The sequence below is a fragment of the Rhineura floridana genome, chromosome 1, assembly GCF_030035675.1.
Source record: "Rhineura floridana isolate rRhiFlo1 chromosome 1, rRhiFlo1.hap2, whole genome shotgun sequence".
Classification (NCBI taxonomy): Eukaryota; Metazoa; Chordata; class Lepidosauria; order Squamata; family Rhineuridae; genus Rhineura; species Rhineura floridana.
The window spans coordinates 129,493,646-129,506,502 of record NC_084480.1 but is presented as its reverse complement, the minus strand read 5'-3'; the positions used below and the strand labels follow the sequence as shown (position 1 = coordinate 129,506,502).

At 41.9% G+C, this 12,857-nt stretch overlaps 1 protein-coding gene across 1 annotated transcript in view; it reads right to left on the bottom strand.

The window, feature by feature from the left end:
• Window positions 1–12,857, bottom strand: part of MUSK (muscle associated receptor tyrosine kinase) — a 68,577-nt gene that overhangs the window by 32,587 nt on the left and 23,133 nt on the right. Inside the window, exons 6-7 of the mRNA XM_061631899.1 lie at window positions 10,537–10,661; window positions 2,601–2,760 (exon numbers count right to left, since the gene is read on the bottom strand). Of these exons, the coding sequence (XP_061487883.1) occupies window positions 2,601–2,760; window positions 10,537–10,661 (285 nt within the window). The remainder of the gene's footprint in view (window positions 1–2,600; window positions 2,761–10,536; window positions 10,662–12,857) is intronic.

Here is a 12,857-nt window from a genome sequence, read left to right as displayed (position 1 = left end):
TCACTTCCTTTCACTCTGATTGGTTCCAATAAGCACAAAAAGACAAGGACTCTTCCAGTGGCTAACATGCTCCCCTTTCATGCTGATTGGCTTGTACGTAGGAACCTGGCTGACACCCTGCTCTCTAAGAAGTAAGGGGTCTATGAGCTCTCATGACCCCAGACAACTACATCCCTGTAGAACTACACACACACACACACATGCTGTATGCATAGTTCCTCCTTCAGTCCACCTCCAGAATAGTTCATGTAGAGCAGAAAATCATAAACTTCGCAAACAGATTGGATCATCTGTCTCTCAGAGTAGTGTCTGGTGAAAGCTGCCAAGAATACAAAAATTAGCCTTGGCAGTTTTAAAAGGACTGAAGTGTGATAAGGGCAAAGTTGTTCAAAAATGCTTTTAATAGTACAATCCTAAACATGTCTACTCAGAAGTAAGTCCCATTATGTTCAATGATGCTTATTCCTTGGTAAGTGTGTACAGGATTGCAGCTTAAGAACATGACATACATGGAAAGACACCATGGGCAGACGCAGCTTGCCGGGGGAGGGGGCAGAGCCACTGCATCAGCTTCTCAGCAAGCAGGTCGCTGTTGCTTATCAGAAGGGAGATGGCGAGGTGGCAGGGAGGTTGGCATGGTACAAACGTACTGGCAGAGCCAATCCAGCACTCCTGCCACTGCATTTGCACCACGCAGATCTCCCTGCCCTCGCCCCTCCCAGTAATCAACGGCAACCTACCTCCTTGAAAGCTAGGCCCCCACCCTGGTAAGGCACTTCCATCCATGAAGTTAGTTTTTTTGTGGTGACCTGATCTCAGAAAAGCACCCTCTTTCAGTTTTTGCATGGTGATTTCACAAAAGTGCCCCCAGTACGATTAGGCTACAAGTCATCATGTTTCATCATATTGCAGAAGGAGCACCTCATCCCACATCAACCTGCCTGGATGTTAAGATCAGTAGGGGAGCCCCTGCTGGTAGTGCCATCACCCACTGCAGTTCAAGGGGTGGAGGCACTTCAGAGGGCCTTCTCTGTGGTGGCCCCCAGGTTGTAGAATGGCCTCCCCTTTGAGGTGTGCCTTGTGCCATCACTGTATGCTTTTAGCTGAATCATCAAGACATACTTCTTTACCCACACCTTTGGTCAAATAGGTGTCTTCCCTCCTCCTGCACTGCTGTGCACTGCAGTTCTGTTGCTGTTTTGCTATTCTGATGTTGGTTTCATTTTATGATTTTCAATGTATATTGGATTTATTTTAATGGTGACATGGAGGGGAGAACCTGGGAGCATTTGGTGAAGGTACAAACAATAAATTAACACATAAATAAATACCACACAAGAATAAAATCAGTCATCTCAGTGCGATTTTTCCACCTCATAGTGTTGTGCACATTGTGCCCTAGTATGTGAAAAATAGGAATGGGGGAGAAATTAGATTCAGTTCACATTTAAAGGTGAACTTACTGAATCTGCACTTGTTGAAACAATATGCAAACCAAAACATAGCCAAAATTTAAACTTCTCCAAATTTTGCAATGCAGTTCTCCAACCAAATGTATACAATAATGCATATGCTACAGTGTACACTGAAATTTATATGTGTATTAGTGAAGGTAACATACAAATATGCATTGTAGTAGGGAAAAATGTATACAAAATGTGTATATTAGGAGAAATGCACACTAAAATGCTGAGGAATTTTCATGAGGACTTTTTTCAAAAAATGTTTCCTAACTGATATGGAAATGTGCAGAACTGAAGTTAAAATTGGAAAAATTAGAAACTAAGGCCACATTCACACCATACACTTCTTCCACTATTATTCCACTTTAAACAGCCATGGCTTCCCCCAAAGAATCCTGGGAGCTGTAGTTTCTGACGGGTGCTAAGAGTTGTTAGGAGAACCCTATTCCCCTCACAGAGCTATAAGTCTCAGAGTTCTCTTGGAAGAAAGAGTGAACATTACACCACTCGGGGAACTGTAGCTCTGTGATGAGATTAGGGGTCTCCTAACAACTCTCAGCACTCTTCACAAACTACACTTCCCAGGATTCTTTGGAGGAAGCCATGCCTGTTCAAAGTGGAATAATAGTGGAATAAATGCATGTTGTGAATGTGGCCTGAGAGAAACCGACATATTTCCCCATCCCTAGTAAAGGTCATGGTATTTACTGAACAGTTTGGGATTCTATATGCTTTCCTTTAGGACCAACATGCCACCCATTCATGTAAGTAATATTCAAGATGTTGGAGTCTCGCTGAACTATTTTCACATTGTCGTTAGGTGATATTAATATAGGGCTTCATCACAGTTACTTCCGTCTCCAGGATGAGTTTACAGAATGTCCTAGGACTCTGTAATCAGGATGGCAGCAAATATGCCGGAAATTATAGCTGTGCCAACCTCTGAAGTGTAATAATATAGGAAGAAATAGCTGGGAATAAAGTGTACTCCTAGATCAAATTTATCCGCTGTAAATTGCAAGGAAGCCAAGCCCTTCACTTTCTATAAGATCTCTCTTGGCGTTTGAGTAAAATCCCAGTGCTGAAGGTAAATGTCATTTAATCCTCCACAAGCTGCCTCTTTCTCTTAACACGTACCTGATACATTGATAGTGGCTGCAGCCTTTGCGGTGCCGTAAGTCTCACTGTGCTTGTTGGTAGCAATGCAGGTAAATAAACCAGGCCGGGAGACATAAACTTGCAACCTAGAATCAATCACTCTGTCTTTGACTGTTTCTACTATGGAACCTGCTGAGACCTAAAATAAATGGACAACAATTGATCAAGTCAAATGTATTGCTTAAAACCATAGGCCATCAAAATATAGAACTATAGTGGGGGAGGTGGGAAACAGACCTAATACGGCATAGGTCATCACACTCTGAAACAATAATGCTGGGGATGGGGGATAGATCAAACATAACAAAAGTGGAAAGAAACAGAATAGAATTAAGCCTAAATCAATAAAATCAACTCAATTAAAGCCTAGTAGTCGACCCTTCACATGGCATAATTACCAAGTCCATCTCAGCCAGTTATTTATCTAGATTCCGTCATGCCAGTTTCTAATGCGATTTTTTAGGTAACCATTGATCACAATGAAACATACAAAAATGAAATTGATACAGCTGAGACAATCAAGCTTCTCTGGTAGAAGCTTTTACATTTGTCTTGCAGAATTTGGGTCATGCCTTGGTTAGTGCCATTAAAAAGGTAAGCAGCTCTTCTCAATATCTAGTTATCCTTGTTAAAAAGCAAGGATAAACAACAGGATTGAAGCACAGCAAATAACTCTAACAAAGGATTTATCTAAATAGAGAAGCTGGACCATGAGATCCTATATGCCTCAGTGGGCAAATTGATCTTCCAGCTCTTAGCTCAATTTGTGGCCATGGGCAAATGACTATTCCTCTCAGACTCCATTTCTCTATCTATAACATGGAAACACTAAGGAACAACCTCAGAAACTGAATGCATTAAAGGCATGACCAGTGCTTTGTATATTAAAAAGAGCAATATAGGCCAATTTTAGGATATATCTATATTACAAACACAAAATAATTATTTTATTTCATTTCTTACATTTAAATCCCACCTTTTCTCCAAGAAGCTCAATTTTGCCTACATGGTTCTGTCCCTTCCCCACCTTTTATCCCCTTTTATAACCCTGCGAGGTAGGTCACTTCATTTTATACCAGCCTGTCATGGTTCCTCCCAATTAAAGAATCCTGGGAAGTGTTGTTTGACGAGGATGCTGTGAATGGATCCCTTGTTACAGTTCATTAGCACTCATTACAGAAGGAACTAAAGTTCCCAAGCAAAGAGAATGACTTTCAAATCATTGCATGCACAGAACGACTTCCCCTCCCTTTCCTTCCCCCCACCCCCAAATTTGTTATGGGACTTCCCCCAACCCTCTCAAACAGATTTGGAGGTGGGGGGGTGCACAGGGGGAGGAGAGGGAGGGGAAGTTCATTTGCGCTCAAGGAAGTCATTCCCCACATGCAATTCTTTAGTGGGATACAACACTAAGGGAGCAATCCAACCCCAAGATGCACCAGGATGAGCACGTTAAGATCTGGTGGGTCTCCAGTTCCCAACTCCTGCTCAGCCGGAGATATACTGGCTGGCATAAGTCCTTCAGCCCAGCTCAGCTGGCATAAGTCCACAAAAAGGGGCATTCTGCAGGTGTGGTAGGAAGCAAGGCCGAGGAGCGGTGTCTTCTCCTGGATCCTAACTCTGTTTAGCTCAGGCATGTGACCTGCCAGGCTGGTGGAACTTACACTAGCAAAAAGTGCAGTGTAACTCATTTTTAAAGGCTTCTTTTCCCTCTGCCAGGATTGGGCTGACTCACCTAGCAGTAGCCTCACTCCTGAACAGGGTTTGGATCAGATGTATGTTACCCTGGCTTCTCAGCCAGCATAAATTATGCTGGCTTCCCATAGTTAGGATTGCTCTGTAAGTCTGTAATGTCGATAAACTTTGTGGCACTGCAGATTACTGCTATTTTTAATGATGAAGAACCAGCCCATTTGCTTGTCAAAAGCAAAAGAGCAAAGGAAATATGGGCTGTGAGGTTAGGCACATAATTCCTATATTAATAAACATGCTCATGCAAATGTTTAAAGCAAATGTGCCTGTGTCAATGAAATCACAGGGTGACCTGGTTTCCCCATTTCTGTTTAAACATTCCACTTTGTTCAGAGTAAAATATTTAATCAAATTGTCTCTTTCTTAAGAAATCATTTCCTTGGATTTAGTGTGAAGAAATCATTCTTGCTGATGTGCAGAAGCAATTTCCTCAGGGCATGAACTCAATTTTCCTTGAGTTCATCCAGCTGCTTTAATTTCTGAACCGAATGCACCAGATTTAATAAAATCCCAAGTTTAAACTGCTTTTCCTTGTTTTCCATAGGACATCAGTAGATTTCTTTGCAGTCAGAGGAAGTCAACTACATACTTTCAGCAGGAATGGTGGACTGGACCCAGACTTTGCTCCTGCCAGCAGCAACATTTCCCTGAGTGGGGGATGATCCCACTAGCAGAGGAGGAGGGAGGTGACTTTGGCAGATTCCCCTCCCACTGCAGACCCCAGCATCCATCCAGACCCTGCAGGCATTTTAGCACAAAAAAATTGCAAATTATGAAAACAAACTTAAATGTCTCCATTGAGACCAAAATTGGCCTTTGGCATATTAGATAAGTTGTCCATGTTTTCTAAATGATTGCCACTGGACTGTGGTTTTAAATATATTTATTACTTATATTTAACCACCTATATTGAAACTTATTTAAATATAGCAGAAGCTCATTATAACACGGCTTGCTTTGCCACGGATCTGAATATACCACAGGTATGACGATGTCTCTGAGTACAGTACTGTATATAGTACTACGGTTTGCTTTATAATGCAGAACCCCTATAATGCAAGTGCATCCTTTGTCCCCGGACCCCTGCATTATAATGAGGTCCTACTGTATTTCTAAACTGCAATTTCATATATGGTTTTGTGTGTGTGTGTAAAACAAGGTGATGTAAAACATAAAAACATAATACAACAATAACAACACTGGTAAAAACGTAAGTAACATATCAATAAGAACTGGATGGCAAAAAAAAATCACATCAGTTCTTAAAAGACATCAAAAAGAAAGCAAACAGACTTCTATTGCCAAGGAGTTCCACAGGGCCACACTAAAGGCTCATCCCCTGGTCAATGCTGATAAAACCTCAGGGGTGTGTGGGACAGAAGAGCTCAGTGATCATGGTGGAGCATAAGGAATCAGGCGGTCCCTAAAGAACTTTGGTAAATTGTACTTTATGGCATGGCAGGAGCAAGGAATCTTTTTCAGATTGGGGGCTGCATTCATTCTCTCACAGGCAACCTTCCAGGGGCCATATGCCAATGATGGGTGGGACCAGAGGCAAAGCAGGCAGAGCAACAGATCTGATTTTGTATATTGCACCTAAGCAGAAGTCAGAGGATTCTACATAGACATAGACGCATGCGCGTGCACACACACACACACACACACACCCCTTCATCAAGGCAAGCACATACATAGTTCAAGGGTACAAAAGCACTTGAGGGCGGGCAGGTGAGGGCCACATGGACAGGCCTAGAAGGCTGTATGCTATTACTGAATCAACTTTTTTCTTTCTCGCCTTTACCAGTGGTCTCAGCAGACTGATTTGTTGCAACTGCTGTGTTAACTCTGCTGACTTCCAGTGGTGGAGGGGTGTCTCTGTGGTGGGTGTTAAGGGGTTTGTATGGCATTGGGGAATTTAAAGAAGACTGAGTTAAGGTAAAACCCTCAAATGCATATTATACTAACATAAACTTTTAATGTTCCAATTAAAAGTGAGAGCTCCTTAGGCATTTGGCCTATAAGCAGAATATAGGAGTGCATTCTTAATACGCTATTTGTCTTTAGTGCATATTTTATCTTATGGAATACTAAAAGATTATGTTTGTATCCCTTATAATTGAATGTTTTGTCTTAACTCATTCTTTTTGAAGTTGTATGTGTTAAGGAGAATGGAACTTTTTTCCATTTTTTGGCTTTGGGGGGATAACATTTATAGAGATAGAAGGGAAGAGTCATGGGGAGTAACAGAGATAGTGAAGGCTGATCCATTAGGGCAAATGGGCCGCTGCCCCACCAACCTCAACCTGCCCTCTGCCAGCCCCCACCTGCCTGCCTTCTTATTCATAGCGTTGCACTGCCTTTCAGCTTCCTCCTCCTTAGTCTCAGCATTGCCCCTCCTGGAACTCAGGAAGGAGGAGGATGGGGACAAAACTAGAATTAGTTGGCTCTGCCTGTCATTGGCTCTGGCTCCATCTACTCTTGGGCTCTCTGCCTTCCGCCCCACCAATCACAATGGGCACCAGCTGCCACTGAATAGAGAAGTATACCTTCTGATAATAAAAAAATTCTATCCTGCTATGTTGGGGTTCCTGACTTTTAGTTCACACTTCTTTTTTAATACATACGAACTAGAAACTTTCTTTAAAAATAAAAAGGGGAAACGGAGATTCTCTAGATATTGGAAGTGTCCCCGAAGTCAGAATACTGTTGTCATCATGGCCATTCAGATGCTTATATTCCCATTGTTTTCAGCGTTATGGGCCCCCTCAAAATTCCTTTCCTGTCTGGTTCTTCTTTGTCCTTATAGAGGCTGTGCCTAAGCCTTAAAGGGCCCATGTCAAGTCAGGGATATTTTCTGTGTGTAGCATTCTGTTCTGGCTGCAGATTTTGGAAAGGAAATGTGAGAACTTTAAGGGTGAGTCAGAATGGCTCATTCTCAGTCTGGACCACACAGTAAAAGAGGCTTTCTTTCCAATGTTCACTGATAGAACTCACAGGGACAGGAAAATCATGTAGGGAGGACTGAAAATAGCTTCAGTATATGGGCAATCTCTCACCAAGCTCTCATTAGGTAAAACAATCCTTTACTGCCTTGGCACAGCTAACTTCAAAACAGCTTGAAAATTAGTTAAGCACTGTCCTCTGCCATTTGTATTATGGAAACTAATAGAAAATAGCTGCAAAAAGCCTCACAAACATTGCATGTAATCACATTTTTAGTCCTAAGCAGACAGACTTTCAACTTGAAATAGGAGACCCTGTTAAATTATTATAATTTCTTTTATACAAAAATCCCATGACTCACTCCCAAGGAATCTTATTTTATCCTGAACAAAAATCAGTTTAAGAATTTAACAAGATGAGACCAAGTACATATCTAGGCTACACATTTAAATCAGTTTTTCACCAATTTCACTGACAGGACTTTCTCCAAAGAATGCAGCGACTTGTACTTTGGTGGGGATGCTGAGAATTAGAGATGCTCACTCTCTCAATTCCCAAGGTTCCTTCCAGGGCAGAGAGTGATGTCTTGAAAATAATTAGGGGACTATAAGTGGGTCCTGCAGCAAAATATTGCTGTGTAGAGTGCACAGCCAGCAATGCCTTTTCCCACAATATTCAATTCCATTCTTCTCCTCCTTTTCTATTTTTCCCTAGCAACAGACGCACAGTATTCTGTGGCCACTGAGTACGCTCTGTCTTCGCTGGCTATTTTTATGACCATTTATTTCCCTGCTGCTCCCCAAGATTGTTTGTACTTCTGCAAACCTAGGGGTTTCCGTGATCATCTGATACTCCTGCTTGTGAGTGGGTGGTACTGTTTCAGCTACATAATGATTGGCACTCCTGAACATCCCTAACAGAGGGCATGATAACTTTATGCTGCTAGGTGCAGACAAAACAAGTGCCCTGTAGAGGATCAGCTTTCACCTTTCTTTGTTAGCTTATTTGCTCAAGAGCTACCATGTTTTCCTCAGAACACATACGTGAGTACAAAACATGTGCCTGCCTAACAGAGAAATGAATATGCACATTGAATTAAGGTTGCATCTTTTATAAAATGCAGAATTGGTGGCCCAATCTTTCATTGTCACCACTTCTAAATGCTTTGATAAAAAATATGCCTAATTGGAAGAGGCCAAACATCTGTCTAGTCCGATGTTCTGATTCCAACAAGGGCCAACCAGTAGGTATGGGAAAATCTGTCCATTTCCATTGTGTGTTACTTTTGCATGTTTCCACCCATAATACTATTCAGTTTCTGCGTTAATGTGCAAACTAAAAGGAGAAGAAACTCCTCAATGTATATTTAGATAGGTATTTAATATGTATTTAAATGCATATTTGAGAGCTAAAACTGCATCACTACATTTGGAGAAGTATGAAATCTGGTGGATGACTAAGTTCTGAAATGTACATTAGCCCAAGGGGTGCAGATCAGGTCATTTCATACAGGAATTCGCAAAGTTCAAATGCCTCAAGCAACCCTAATAGCCAGTTGCCTTTGGAAGCTTCCAAAGAGAAGGTAAATGTTGTGGTCACCCACTGCTGTTTATTCCCAGCATCTGATAATCCAGACAGTGCTTCCACCTCTTAAATTAAATGTTGAAGTTCCATTTAGAAACCATGGCTAATAGCCACCTATAGACCTATCCTTCATGCATTTATCTAATCCCTTTTTTGAAACCATGTAATAAGCTACTTGCTTCACTTAGTCTTTAAATAGGTACCCTTGATTCCATCTGTTCGTGGTTAGGAATTAAGGCGCACTCATGCAACAAAGGTCTGCTTACCATCAGGTCTTGGAGAGCGCAGATGATTTTTGCCTTGCAGGCACAGGCACGAATGCCAAAGAGCTGACAACCCAACCCAAACATGGCCAAGGTAAAGGAATGGACTGTGGGTATAAAAGCTCTGCACATAGAAGCAGGCCAAATGTAACATGCTCCCCCAAGGCCAAAGCCACTCTAGATTTCAAAACACAGCTCCACTGACTTTTCATGTTGAGTTGCCAAGTTTGTGCTTTCACGTTATGAATGCTGTCAGATTCACTGCTGGAATGGAATTCAGCCTGGGATTCACTTTGCTTGTGGCTGGCTCCATGTTATTTTCCCAGATGCTGGAAACTAACATTTAAAGTATCACTGCTGATAGATATTATAGGGAAAAGGTCAGATATGGTCATGGCATCTTGGTGGGCTGAAGAATCCAACTGGTTTCCCAATTTTATTTATTAGGGTGGGGCAGGATCCACTGGGAAGTTCCCCTGTGCAAGTTCCTTTTGAACTATTACAATTATTTATCTCTAAAAACTGCTGGTTGGCATACAACATTTAAAAAAGCAGGAACTTCTGCCTATAGGCCTGCAATCTAAATATATTAGGGGCAGGAGGATACAGAAAAGACCGGAACAGGGTGTTATTTGCTGTCCTGTCTAAAGGAATCAGAATAAAGGCAGGAGAAAAAGTGAAAGATAGAACTAAATGTTCAAGAAACGTGCAAGGGCATCAGATGATGTCTTATACCAAATCAGGCCACTGGGCTATTTAGCTCACTATTGTCTGTGCTGTCTAGCAGCCACTTTCCAGGGTTTCAACCAAAAGTCTTTCTCAGCTCTACCAGGAGATCCTGGGGATTTAGCATGGGGTCTTCTGCACACAAAGCATGTGCTCTACAAGTGAGCTGTGGCCCTTCTCCATGATCAGCTAGACATTTGATCAAATTGGCTTAGGCTAATGATGCTTAAACTCTGCTGTCTCGAGGACCACTATTTTAGTGGTCCTTGTTCTTGGTGGGCTACCACATTTTCTTACATTGTAGCTGCCACAAAGCTTAACAATCCTACCTAGCTGTATTGAACAGGCAAGATGAATGAAAAAAAGGAGAGCATCAGGGGCATTCATAGGTTTGCGCATGCTTCAGATCAATCAGTTACATGTCAAACAAAACAGGGCTGATAAGTCATGCAGTCTACCTCCATCGGAATGTAGAATAAGTTGTGTTTTCATTCAGTATCACTATTTGCTTTATAAAATCCTTTAGCATTTTTCTTCTTCTTCCTAACCTTCTCAAGGCCCAACAAACAGCATGTGGTCCACAGACCTCAGTTAAAAATCACACATGTTCCCTATCACCAGATCCTAGAAAATGCAGAGAAACTTACAGCTTTTCCATTTTCAAGCCATGTTACAGTAGGGGTTGGAATGCCTGTTGCTGCACATCGCAAAGTCACCACAGAGCCAAAACTGACATTGTAGGATTCAGGAGCTTTCAGGATTCGAGCAAACACTGTATGGAGGAAGGCAGAGACATTAGTAAAGTGATTAATAGTAATAATCCATAATTAATAATAATAATTGGTCAAAGTAGGTGAATTTCTATTTTGGAAACCTCATCAAATAGCTGAAACTCAAGCTAATCCAAGGTAAAACCAAACCATTACTGGAGGCAAAAAAACCCACATGCATAGATTTCAGGGCCTTTCAGTTGTGCTTTGTTTTTTTTGTCTTAAAATAAAACTATATTTCCACCAATTCTACAGTCCTATATGCAGAATTATGCATACTCCACATAAGAAACATCAGCATTCTCTATCATGCTAAAACAAATGCTGTTCTCAGAAAGCTGACTTCTGTTGCATGAATATATTATACAAATTATGCACATTCATCTACAAGTAGTTGCTTTAAATATTTTTTTTTCTGCTTGAGCAAGGCAAAGAGTTGTGGACTGGGTCACTGAAACCCTAACCCGTTCATCAACAGGCCCAATCCCAGAGTCAAACTAGGGCAGCACTACAGATGTCAAAATTACAGGGACACATGCCTTATCTATGTAAATGCCTTGGAGAGAGAGAGAGACCCTGCCTACACTTTGGAAGGAAGGGCACAAAGGCAATTTAGCAGCAAATCAGCTGGGTGATATTTCCTGTATTTGAGAGGACATCATTGAGAGCCTTCCGGTCTCCATTTGCTGCCTAGGGCAAAGTTACAAGGAGCATGCAGGTGTCACCTCCCCATGCATACACTGAATGTGAGGGGAGGAGCAAGCTTGCTGGCCACATCCCCTGGCAGCCCCTTATTCAGTGTGAAAGAACCCGGTCCATGTACATATAGCTGTACATTCTGCCACCTCAGGAATCTACCACCTCATTCTGCTGTATATAGACCATGCCCCTCTGCCATCTTTTCTTCTACACCAAGCTGAGTTTCCACCCAGCCACAAGGTTCCTTTGATCCATTGCAAGGTGCCAGTCCACCAATTTCAGCTCTATGTAAATGGAGATGGGAGGAGAAATTCAGCTCAGTTCACGTATTAATGAGATTCTATCTAATTCACACTTCCTGAAATATGTAAACTCAGACATAGCGATCCTTCAATATTCATGTCTCCAAATTTTTCAGTGCTATTCTCAAATAACAACATGTGTTCAAAAGTGTGTATATTAGGGGAAAGTTTGCATTAAAATGTATATGTTAGTGAAAAAATGCATTACATTAGGGAAAATGGCTCTCAAAACTTTGTGTGAGGGGAAATTACATACAAAAACCTGTATATTAGGACACCTTCTCACTATTTTTCAGGACTTTTTATTTTAAAAAAGGTTCACAAACTGATGCAGAAGTATGGAGAACTGTACTTAAAGTTGGAAAAATGAGAAACTGAGATAAACCAAAACTGAGAGATTCATCTGTTCCTGTGAACTTCCTGTTCTATGGTGGCCCAAAACATCAACAGAATGGGCCATATTCAACTAAATGACTGCATTAGCAGAAGCCACCATAAGGATTCCTGCTAGCACAATGGGACTCTTCTCCCCCTAAGCATCCCCCTCTCCTCCTCCTAAGCATCCCTGGGTCACCCCCAATCTACTCTGGGAGTCAGGAGAACCCCCAGAACAGCACACAGGAGGAAGAAAGGGGATATTTTTCTGTTGAACAAGGAGAAATGCTTGCACTGATGGAACAATCTCCTTAGCACTACACTGAATACAACCGAATGACTCTTGACCTCTGGGGCCTGCCTCAGACATTTTCACATCTCCATCTCATGTCCGCAGAGATCAGTAGCAGTTGGCCATCACCAGCCGCCTCTGCAGCTTACCAGGAGGGGGAGAGGCAGCAGCTCAACGGGCACGGTGTAAACACAGCATCAGGAGTGCTGGATTGGCACTTCTGGGAAGGGTGACTTCGCTTGTGCCTGCTTTTGAGACAGGCTCCCGCCTCAGAAGAAGCTTATTCAGATATAAATCAGTCAGAACATTTTTTTTTTGACTTATGAAATTTCTCCCGGGCAGGGAGAAACGTAGAGATCAACCTCAAAAGCCTGTTTTTGTTGGGAGGACTGGATTTCATTAATATATGAGAAAAGGTCCAGCCAGCAATGCCGGACGGACTTTCGAACAAGCTCTATCTGATTAATGCGATATGTTTATCTTTTCTTCAAAGAGAAAACGGACTAACAGGCAAGCACCCTTCTTTCTAT